The following is a 12448-nucleotide window of genomic DNA, read 5'->3' on the forward strand; positions in this document are numbered from 1 at the left end:
TGCAGAGGTTTACCTGAATACTGCCAGGATTAGAGGGTTTCGGCTACAGGGAGAGGTTGGACAAACTTGGATAGTTTTCCTCCGTTGTAGACAAAAATGCTGGAGAAACTCAGCGGGTGCAGCAGCATCTATGGAGCGAAGGAAATAGGCAACGTTTAGGGCTGAAACCCTTCTTCAGACTCGCCTGAGGTTGAGGGGAGACCTGACTGAAGTATATAAAATAATGACAGTCATAGATAGAGTCGACAGTCAGAATCTTTTTTCCCCGAGGGTGGGACTACCAACGAATAGAGGGTAAGGCTTTAAGGTGAGTTTAAAGGAGATGTACAGGGCAACTTTGTTACACAGAGAGTGGTGGGAGACTGGAACGCACTGCTGTGGTGGTGGTGGGGTGGAGACAGATTCAATAGATGCATTTTGGATGCTTTTAAATAGGCACATGGACATGCATGAAATGGAGGGATCTAGATCACATGCAGGCAGAGGAGATGAGCTTATCTTGGCATTATGTTTGGCTCGGATATCGCGTGCCTTTCCTGTGCGGACCATTCTATAATGTAAAATAAATACAGGCCCGCCAACGATTTTCCCGGCACCATTGGTTCTAGAGCCTTGCTAGATTATCCGCAGATTTCAAGTGTGATCTAGTAATTTTGTCCGGATTAAAGGAGGTGCCAGATCACTGGTTGTCGGAAAAATCGCTGGTGGATCTGTATGTAAAAAAATAGAATTCAAATTTTTAAAGTTTCAAATATGTTTTATATATTCTTAGTGTACAGAAAATGGAAACATTGTAAATATCAGGACTTTATGGAGTTGTTAATTTTAAATACAAAGGTAAATCAGAGCATTTATACATATAAAAATTGGAAATCTGCAAGTGGATATCGACAGTGTTTTTACTCTTAACATAAATATTCTGCAACTTTTGAAAATCAGCAAAATTAAACTACACCATACATTAGAATTCCTTTCTCCCCCAAAATAATTGCTTGACAAAGTTTGAATGAAACTTTGAATACATATACAACAAACCATTCCAACAAGTGATTAAGAGACGATTTTGAGCTATTTCATAAGCCTTCATATTAGAAGCTAAACAAGAAGTATTTACCTGAACCAATATTCCTTTAACCAATTCATCAACTTTTGGTCATTAAAGATGGAAAAAAAGTATCATCCTTGGCATTACATACAAAATGGAGATAACAGCTGAGTTAAAGAAAAAGTTGTTTTTATCCAGACAAAATTTTCACCATTTATATATTTTCTGTGTAACACATTTCTTGATTTGGCTTTGAGATTCCAGTGAAACACATCAATGCTTTACCTCGACAGAGACAGAGACAGAAAAATTAATTGGCTTCCAATTTAGAGGCAACAGTTTTGGGAACCAAGGCTGGCCTGAAAATATACATTGTGCAAACGCAACATTGCTGAATGTTCATCAGAGAAATCAAAATATTTCATGGCTTTTATTTTACAGTACATATGAGAAAAAGTTGGAAATCACATTCTAAACTAGCTAAGCTTGAAGATAATTCTGATTTAAAAAACATGGCAGTTATATCTTCAATTGAATTTAAAACATTATCGTCCTTGTTACAATAACGCGTTCACGATTACTGCAGCTGTGCATGCACAGCATAAAGATTTTGCGCAGAAGTGTAAATTCTCATCTGAAAGTGTGAACGAGAGTTTTAAGTGCGTACAACTTTCACACAGGGCGTACAATATTTGTATCCTCATAATTACTTGATGCACCACATCCATTCAATACCGAGACACAACCTCACCTAATCCAGTGAAATGCCTTTTGTAGTGCAAGAGAGAAGATACTGGTGACCTGTGAGCTTAACGATCACTCCTCAAATTTCAAAGTTGAATTTGGATATGTATCGAAATGCCAAGTCAAATTTAGTAAAGGGTTAGTGCACGTGATTAGATGGTGGTGAATGTTTGCGCTTTTCGAAGTCCAGCAGCCCCGTCTCCCGAGAGAATCGCATCCAGTACTGCTTGATGAACCTCTCCCGGGTTGCTGATCGGAGAAGGTAAAGGAGGCTTTGGGATTCCCGATGGAGATGGCACCTGTGGACGGAATGGTTTTGGAAGCGTTGCTGGCACTGGGCGGTGACAATCCCCTTTTATGTCCTTTTCAGCAAGGCTTACCTGTAAAAGATTACAAGACAATAGCAATTGATGAAAAAAAACTCCTCTTTTCTTAAAGTATGGGAAGTGACTTCAGATTTTACTTTTTCCCATCCTCTCCCCTCTCCCATCAGGTAAGAGGTACAGAAGTGTGAAAACGCACACCTCAAGATTCAGCAGCAGTTTCTTCCCAGCTGATATTGGGCAACTGAACCATCCTCTCACCAACTAGAGAGCTGTCCTGAGCTCGCATATACCTCATTGGAAACATTTGAACTATCTTTAATATTATATCTTGCACTTAATGTTATACCTCTCAACCTTTAGCTGACCACGGCGCATGGTTTGATTGTATTCATATATTGCTTTTTCTTTGTCAAGGTAGCACGCACCAAAATCTTTTCACCGAACCTCCCCAAGACCGCTCCCTGTGACCCTATGGGTTTTCTCTGGGTGCTCCGGTTTCCCCCACATCCCCAAAACATGGCTTTGTAGGTTAATTGGCTTCTGTGAACTGTAAATTAGCTCTAGTGTGTATGGTAGTGTTAGTGTACGGGGTGATCATTGGTCGGCATGGACTCGGTGGGCCGAAGGGCCTGTATCGCTAAAGTAAAGTCCAAATAAAAGAGTTATTTAAGAAAGAGTTGTTTAAGAAAGGATCTCGACCCGAAACGTCGCCCGTTCCTTCTCTCCATAGATGCTGCCTCACCCGCTGAGTTTCTCCAGCATTTTATGTCTACCTCCAAATAAAAGAGTTGTTGCCTTTACTATCTGCAATGGCTCTCAATGAGGCAAGTATATATTTTTGTTTATTTCTGAGTTCTGTTGGTGTTCAAAAAAAATATCTACACTTTTTTTTCCAAGCTGTCAAAGAAGCTCCAAGACTCCAAAACAAAGATTTTGACACCATGGCCTTTTCTGACAAAATTATTGAATTAAAAATATATATATTACTTTGTACATTTGACAGCTCTGGGCCTGTACAACTCGGAGGGTAGAAGGACGAGGGGGATCTCATTGAAACTCACAGAATAATGAATGGCCTGGATAGAGTGGATGCGAAGAAGATGTTTCCACTAGTGGGAGAGTCCAGGACCAGAGGGCACAGCCTCAGAATAAAAGGACGTAGAAGGATTAAAAGGAGATGGGGAGGAATTTATTTAGCCAGAAATTGGTGAATCTGTAGAATTTATTGCCACAGAGGACAGTGGAGGCCAAGTTATTGCGTAGTTTTAACGCGGAGATTGATAAATTCTTGATTAATATGGGTGTCAAAGGTGTGGGGGGAAGGCAGGAGAATGGAGTTGAGAGGAATAGAAAGATCAGCCACGATTGAATGACAGAACAGTCTTGTGGACTGAATGACCTAATTCTGCTCCAATACCTTATGGTCAATTAAATAATAAACCTAAACTTGCAGGACATTTGCCATAACATCACCCTATTACTAATGTCCTATTATCTTTATGCTTGATAACATCTCTCGACCACACTTCTTAGTTTAATCCAAGCCTTTAATCTTTTTCTGCTTCTGAACCTTTCCCAACCCTTCTCATTCCACCACCATATTTAAAAGGTCCAATAATTACCCTATTTAGTTTGATTTGCCAGAACACTACTACTTCATACAGAGTCAGTCCCATTGCAACTTGCTCCTGTCTCCAGATATCATGCCATAGTCTCAAGCATCAAAATACCATCTTCTAACATTTCTCTTCCACACATGCATTCAACTTTCCAGGTTGGCCATCTGGACAACAATTAGTGCTCAGATTAAGATTATTCCCTTTGATGTTTGGCATGTTGAATTTGCAGTCCAGCTCTTCCCACTCTCTCAGCAGAACCAATGTCACTGGTGCTCACATGGACTATGATGCAGGTTTAGGCTTATTATTGTCACGTACCACAGGACAATGAAAAGCTTTGTTTTGCATACTATCCAATCCGATCAGATAGCACCATACATAAATACAATCGACTCAATCTCAAGTACAATAGATAGGATGCACCTTTAGAAAGGAGGAATTTCTTTAGCCAGAGGGTGGTGAATCTGTGGAATTAATTGTTCCCAGATGGTGGTGGAGGCCAAGGCATTGACTATTTTTAAGGCAGATATTGACAGATACTTGATTAGTAAAGAGCCTGTCCCATGTCGATTTTTTTCAGCGACTGCCGGCATCATGAGGGAAAGATAGATCAGCATTGATTGAATGGAGGAATGGATTTGATGGGCCGAATGGCCTACTTCCGTTCCCATGACTTATGATTTAGAGAGCAAAGGGGAAGATACAGAGTGCAGAATATAGTTCTCAGCATTGTAGCGCATCAGTTCCATAGACAAAGTCTACTGTCCGCAATGGGGTAGAGGTGAATCGGACAGTACCCTAGTTTATGGAAGGACCGTTCAGAAACCTGATAACAGAGGGGAAGAAGCTGTTACTGAGATGGCTTGATGAGTCTTCACATTTAAATCCTTCTGCGACTGTGAGACGATTTCCCTCGGCAGGGGATTTGGTAGACAACCAATTCATTGAAAATCATGGTCGCAATATTGGGGTGGCACAGTGGCGCAGCAGTAGAGTTGCTGCCTTACAGCGCCAGAGACCCAGGTTTGATCCTGACCATGGGTGCTGTCTGTACACTCTCCCTGTGACAGCGTGGGTTTTCTCCGGGTGCTCCAGTTTCCTCCCACACTCCAGAGATGAACAGATTTGTAGTTAATTGTACACTGTCCCGAGTGTATAAGATAGAGTTAGTATACAGGGTGACCACTTGTCGGCCGGGACTCGGTGGGCCAAAGGGCCTGTTACCGCACAGTACCTCTAAAGTCTGAAGTCCAAACGGCACAGAACTTTATCTAAGCCTCTGACTGCACTGTTCCTTATTACTAACTCTTATATTTTTGCATCTTCCAGAAGAATGGCAAGGCCACATTTATAGTATTGTGCTCAGTTTTGGCCACCATGATATAGGAAAAACGTTGTCAAGCTGGAAAGGGTGCAGAGAAGATATACAACGATATTGCCAGGATTCAAGAGCCTGAGCTATAGGGAGAGGTTGAGCAGGCTAGGACTCTATTCCTTGGAGCGCAGGAGGATGAAGGGTGATCTGAAAGAGGTGTACAAAATCATGAGAGGAATAAATCCAGTCTTTTGCCCTGGGTAGGGGAATCAAGATCCAGAGGACATGGGTTTACAGTGAGAGGGGAAGAATGTAATAGGAACCTGAGGGGTAACTTTTTTTACACAATGAGTGGTTGATGTATGGAATGAGCTGCCAGAGGAGGTGGTTGAGGCAGGTACGATCACAACGTTTAAAATACATATGGACAGGTACATGGATCGGATAAGTTTAGAGTGATATGGGCCAAACGCAGGTAGTTGGGACCCGTGCAGATGGGGCATGTTGGTCCGCTCTACAACTCTCTGTGAGAATGAACACCCTTAAATTGTATCATTTTGTTCCTCCTTATCGTTATCTCATCCATACATTTGGCAAAAAAATCTCAAGAGCTTTAAACAAATGCAATAGCCAAATTTATTCTTGGGGTCCCTTGTCCTGTTTACCGAAGCCCTGCAAAGCTGCATCAAGACTTCCTGACTCTTATAATCAATGCGTCGACCTATGAGGGCAAGCATACCATATGCTTTTATACCACTCTATCTACTTGTGTTGCTATCTAGCTGGATGTACCTCAAGATCCCTCTGTTCATCAGGTCACAGATATAAATTAGATATTTAGATTAGTTTAGAGATACAGAGTGGAACCAGGCCCATATCCATCATTTTGTTCCTCCATATCTTTACCTCATCCATACATGTGGCAAAAAATCTCATGTGAGCTTTAAACAAATGCAATGGCGAAAGTTCTTCTTGAAACCTCACCCACACACTAGTTCATTCCTACACTCTAGGGACAATTTACAGAAGCCAATTAACCTCAAAACCTGCACGTCTTTGGGATGTTTGAGGAAACCAGAGAAAACCCACGCGGTCACGGGGAGAACGTACAAACTCCGTACAGAGAGCATCCCAGGTCAGGATCGAACCCAGGTTTATGGTGTTGTAAGGCAGCAACTCTATCGCTGCGCCACCGTGCTGCCTCGTACATGGGCCATATGTGAACTGATGGCCAGAGGGATTATACAGGGCATCCAGGTTCCTTTCCAAAACTGGCAGCAACATGCTGCAGCCCACTGATCAATGCCAGAGCAGCAAAGAAAGTGATTCTTGGTGTTGTGAGTTTGGAGCCAAGAGGAACTCTCTCTGCCAAACCCTTCCCCTCTAGGGGTCAACATCGATGTGCTGAGAGCTTCTTATGGGGAGGGGGGGGGGGGGCAGATGCTCCATGATATACAGCTTCCTCCGGGGCTGGCAAACTCATATCTCATGGGTCTGCCATCAACGTCGCTAGGCATGGGAGTCACTTGGATAATGGTCAAATTTAATCAAGATCCTGATTAGAGAACCAAGCATTTTAGGTCAGTTATGCTTTGAAACGTTCAAGTAAAAACTGGCAGACCGTGGAGAAAAAATCTCTGGGAAATGGACCAAGAAAGTTACTAGCAATTTCACATCTGTTAAATTCTGCCAGGGGAAGGAATTAGCACATGGTTCGGTTCAGAATACTTTTGCGTATATTCTTACGGCAGGATTAGTACAGGGCCCTAGTGAGACCACACCTGGAGTATTGTGTGCAGTTTTGGTCTCCAAATTTCAGGAAGGACATTCTTGCTATTGAGGGAGTGCAGCATAGGTTTGGAAGGTTAATTCCCAGGATGGCGGGACTGTCAGATGTTGATAGAATGGAGCAGCTGGGCTTGTACACTCTGGAATTTAGAAGGATGAGAGGGTATCTTATTGAAACATATTAGATTACTAAGGGTTTGGACACTCTAGAGGCAGGAAACGTATTCCCGATGTTGGGGGAGTCCAGAACCAGGAGCCACAGTTTAAGAATAAGGGGTAAGCCATTTGGACCGGAGATTAAGAAACACTTTTTCTCACAGAGGGTTGTGAGTCTGTGGAATTCTCTGCCTCAGAGGGCGGTGGAGGTCAATTCTCTGGATACTTTCACGAGAGAGCCAGATAGGGCTCTTAAAAATAGCGGAATCAGGGGATATGGGGAGAAGGCAGGGGATGATCAGCCATGATCACATTGAATGGCAGTGCTGGCTCGAAGGGCCGAATGACATACTCCTGTACCTTTTGTCTTTTGTCTCTGGTCTATCTGATTTAGTACAGCTGCTACCTGGGAAATAATGGTTTGTATACAACCTGACTAAATATTTCAGCAAAACACAAAGTGCTGGAGGAACTCAGCGGGTCAGGCAACATCTGTGGAGGGAATGGACAGGTGACGTTTCAAATCTGCACCCTTTAGTTTAGTTTAGAGATACAGCAGGTAAACAGCCCTCTGACCATCGATCACCGATTCACACTATTTCTATGTTATCCCACTTTCACATCCACTCCCTACACATTACGGGCAATTTACAGATGGCCAATTAACCTACAAACCATCACATATCTTTGGGTTGTGTGAGGAAACCGGAGCACCCAGAGGAAATCCACGTGGTCGCGGGGAGAACGTAAAAACTCCACACAGAGAGCAGCCGAGGTCAGAATCGAACCCGGGTCTCTGGCGCTGCGAGGCATCAGCTCTACCAGTTGTACCACTGTGTTGTCCATTCTTCAGGCTGATGTGATGGAGTTGGAAAAGTGAGGTGGGGGTGGGACAAAGCCTGGCGAGTGGTAGGTGGATACAGGTGAGGGGGGTAATTCGGAGATGGGTGGAGTAAGTGACAGAAGTTGGCGGTGAAAAGGAGACAAAGAAGTGTCAGATAAGGAGAGAAGAGGAGGAGTGAAATATAAAACCAGAGGGAGGGATATGGGCGGAAGGGGTCAGGCGGAGGAGAAAGAGGGGAAATGGGGGACTCAGGAATGGGAGTCGAGTGTACAATGGAGAGGAAAGAAGGGTCCCGACCTGAAACATCACCTTTCCATTCCCTCCACAGATCCTTCCACTGAGTTCCTCCAGCACTTTGAGTTTTGCACTTTGAGATCCCAGTATCTGCAGTTCCTTGTGTCTCCGAGTAAATATTTCCCTTCCTTCATATGATATATCAGTGTATATAGTATAACACGAGAAATGTCACGGAGGGATTTTTTTTTTTGTTTTAAGTCGTGTTACATGTTTACCCAAATTTCTGATAAGGTCAAAATATCGGATTCAAATTAAATTCTCCAGACAGACGAACAACAATTATACTTGAAAATAACGAATTAAGTACAACACAATGACTAGGACTTGCATTTGGAATTTTAATTGTATGTCTCACAAGGAACTGCAGATGTTGGTTTACACGAAGATAGACTCAAAATCCTAGAGTAACTCAGCGGGTCAGGCAGCATCTCTGGAGAGAAGGAATAGTTGACGTTTCGGCTCGAGACCCTTCATCAGACTCAAATTATGTGTGTTAATTTGCAAGGAAAAAATAGAAACTCCTGAAATGACATTTGTGTATCAAGTTTACTACTCTGAAACAACCACTATTAAGTAATCCTGTGCAAAACACAAAGTGCTGGAGGAACTCAACGTCAGGCAGCATGGAAACAGGCCCCTCTACCAACTTGCCAATGCCAACCAAGGTGCCCCATCTACACTAGTCCCACCTGCCTGCATTTGGTCCATATCCCTTGAAACATTTCCTATCCATGTACCTGTTTAAATGTCTTTACAATGCTGTTACAGTACCTGCATCAATTACTTCCTCTGGCAGCTCGTTCCATACACCCACCAGCCTCAGTGTGAAAAAATTGTCCTTCGGGGCCCTATTAAATCCCCCTCCCTTACCTTAAACCTATTCCCTCTGTTTTTTTGATTCCCTTACTCTGGGCAAAAGACTGCGTTCACCCTAACTATCCCCTCGTGATTTTATACATCTCCATAAGATCACTTCATAAAGTCCTAACTCTCCCTTTAGCTCAGGCCCTCAAATCCACGCAACATCTTCATGAACCTTCCCTTCCTCTCCAGCTTACAGTCATCCTTCCTATAGCCGGCTGACCAAAACTGAACATAATACTCCAACATCACTAACATCTTGTCCAACTGCAACACAACATCCCAACTTCTATACTCAATATTCTGATTGATGAAGGCTGATGTAACAAAAGCATTCATGTCCATCCTATCTACTTGTGGCACCACTTTCAGGAACTATGTGCTTGCACTCCTAGAGCCCTATGTTCCACAACACTCCTTAGGATCCTTCATTCACTGTCCAAGTCCTGCCCTGGTTTGACTTCGATGGAAGGAATAGACAGACAATGGAACCTTTCTTCAGTGTCTTCCGACCCGAAACATTATTGTCAGCCTTAAGAAGGGTTCCACCCAAAACATGGTCTGTCCATTCAGTCCACAGATGCTGCCTGACCCACTGACGTCCTCCAGCTTTGCGCTTTGCTCAAGATTCCAGCATCTGCAGTTCCTTGTGTCTTCAACTAGTGATCCTTGCTGAGTTACCTGATTTGGTATGTTGCTGTTGTTGGACTCCTGAGGAACTGTAGAAGCTTGATGCAATTCTTTGTTTCCAAAGTCTGTGGGAGAAGACTGGCTTGACGAGTTGGCTTCAAGGTGCTTCGGTTTAATCGAACACGGTGCATTTGCTTGAGTTTTCCTGACCGCCGAGGACACGGCTCGAGCAAAGGGCGACGGGGAGGTAGGAGTGTACGTTTTGGAAGCAGCAGTAGTTCGAAGAGTTGCTGGGTTGAGTCGTATGGATGGCTTCTTTGCTACTTTGGGAGGCTGGGGAGGTCGGGATGCTGAAGTCCCACCAGCTTTGGACAACTCTCTTTGGACCTTCTCTTCAGTTGCACCAGCGAATTCCGGTGGTGGAGGGATTATGATCTCCCCATCGATGGTTTTTGTCAGGCTAAAATCCTGAGAGGACACTCCATTTTCTTCCTGTGCTCCATCCAAGCTGGACTGAGAAGGTAAACTGGAACTTCTGGCGAGCGCAGATGTAACGTACTGACCCGGGGTTCTCTTATGGAGCTGGAGGAAGACAGATCCAGGCCTCATTTTCTTCTCTGAAGTACTCTGTGATCTTTTGGTAACTGTTTCCCTGAGAGGTTCAGACTCATTGTCAACAACCGACTTAGAAACCGTTGATTCAGTGCCAGGGGAAGGGGTTGCAGAGTCGATGGGGACGGTTCTCAACACGTTACCCTGAGCTTCTTGTCGAATGTCCGTCACCTCCTGTGCAAGAGGCGCCAGCGATCCAGAGTGGTTTGACGACTGTTTTGTAATATCAGACTCTGGGACATTATCGTGGGCAGGAGTTTGTTGATCCACTCTTTCAACTTCTGGCATGGGTCCGAATGAACTATTTTCCAATGATTTTGGAGGGACAATTTTATAGGTGGTCATTCCAATCTTTGGTATATAGTCTCTTGTAATTTCATTAGATGGCTTGGGTTTGGGCTCAGATTCAGACCTGTAGATCATTGGAGTCTTTGTTGGACTTTTTGGCATTACAACTGTATCATCAGTCAACTGCGCCTCAGAGCGAGGTAACGTTGAAGGCTCGGTAACTCGCTCGTTAGCAACGTGCAAGTTTTCCTTGTCAGAGAGGTTGTGTGCGGTTGGCTCTGTAGACGTGGCGGTTGAGACAGACACACGGTTGTGCTGCTGAGAAGACCGAGGCACTCTGAAATTATTGCTTCCTGAGTCGCCCGTGTTTTCAGCAACGTTTTTCACACTTTGCCCATGTGACGGGCTAACAGTATTATTTACGGTCTTGGTACCAGGAGCAGGCTGGAAGTCCAGTGTTTTGTTAACTTCTTCGGATCTAACCTCTGCAACCTTCACCTCATTTACCTCCGTTGTCTCAGACCTCACTTGCTGGTCTTGGAAGGCTACATTGGTCGACTGAAAACCTTCAAATCTTTCCGTAGAATCTTTCGGCAGAAGACTTGTTGCTGCGTCTCCTGTTCCGCCATTACCCGATGGAATCAACCCTGATGTTTCTTCGGAACTTCTCCGATGTACTTCCTCACTTACATTTTCTGCAATTGGTTGCTCATCGACTGAAACGGAAACAATAAAATCTATTTACTTGCACAATAAAATACTTCCAGAAATATTAACGATTCATGTGCAACGTACAAGGTGATGAGTGATGAGTACTATCTGCACACTGCAGGCATGTATTGTCTTTCCGCTGACTGGTTAGCACGCAACTAAAGCTTTTCACTGTACCTACTAAACTAAACTTAAAATAAAGTTGTGTAGAAAGGAACTGCAGATGCTGATTTATACTGTAGATAGACACAAAGTGCAGGTGTAACTCAGCAGGTCAGGCAGCATCTCTGGAGAAAAAGGATGGATGACATTTCGGGTTAGGATCCTTCTTCAGACTGAAAGTAGAGGGGAGAGAAATGGTCCTAGCCTGCCCAACCTCGTGCTAATTCTACACAAGTAGGAATTTGAAAGTGTACAGTTCCAGATTCCCTGGTTTACGAGGCACTTACCAGAGCTGTTACCCAGTGAAAGATCTTTATCCTCATGCTCCACAGCGATTTGACTGGAGTTTTGTTCAGCTCCACCTCCCCTGAAGATACACAAACAAATTGGGAACATAAAGTATAAATATAGGCTTATCCCGGTTGCTTGAGATCTGTTAATATACCAATTATTTTGCTGAATACTTGAACAATTTCAAACAAAACAATAGTGAGAGGGACAAGGTCAAAAAGCAAAACACCATGGTGATCTGAGTGTACAGCGCAGAAACAGGCCCTTCGGCCCACCTTGCCCATGCTGACCAAGTTAGCTGGTCCCATATTCCTACAATTGTCGTAATTGTATCCGCGTAATCCAGGCAAGTCTCATCCCGGTCACTCCCTCTTCTCCCCTCTCCTATCAGGCAAGAGGTACAGAAGTGTGAACACACACACCTCCAGATTCAGGGACAGTTTCTTCCCAGCTGTTATCAGGCAAGTGAACCATCCATCAACAACCAGATAGCGGTCCTAACCTCCCATCCACCTCGTTGGAGACCTAACTATCATTAATTGAACTTTATTTTGCACTAAATGTTGGACCCTACCTGTGCACTGTGGATGGCTTGACTGTAATCATGTATAGTCTTTGCTTTGACTGGATAGCATGCAAACAAAGTATTTCACCTACCTCGGTACACGTGACATTAATGAACTAAACTTCTAGAGCTTCCTCTGACAGCTCGTTTCAGATATGGACTACCCTCTGATTTTGGCTTGATTGTATTTATGT

At 43.8% G+C, this 12448-nt stretch overlaps 1 protein-coding gene across 3 annotated transcripts in view; it reads right to left on the reverse strand.

Annotated features, from left to right (window-relative positions):
- Window positions 1-736: 736 nt before the first annotated feature.
- cobll1 (cordon-bleu WH2 repeat protein like 1) overlaps window positions 737-12448 on the reverse strand; it is a 104394-nt gene continuing 92682 nt past the window's right edge. For all 3 annotated transcript variants that reach the window (XM_033024178.1, XM_033024179.1, XM_033024177.1), the window contains exons 11-13: window positions 11686-11765; window positions 9677-11241; window positions 737-2169 (exon numbers count right to left, since the gene is read on the reverse strand). In XM_033024178.1, coding sequence (XP_032880069.1) covers window positions 1942-2169; window positions 9677-11241; window positions 11686-11765 — 1873 coding nt within the window. In that variant the 3' untranslated portion in view covers window positions 737-1941. The remainder of the gene's footprint in view (window positions 2170-9676; window positions 11242-11685; window positions 11766-12448) is intronic.

This window comes from Amblyraja radiata, chromosome 7 (assembly GCF_010909765.2).
Source record: "Amblyraja radiata isolate CabotCenter1 chromosome 7, sAmbRad1.1.pri, whole genome shotgun sequence".
Taxonomy (NCBI): Eukaryota; Metazoa; Chordata; class Chondrichthyes; order Rajiformes; family Rajidae; genus Amblyraja; species Amblyraja radiata.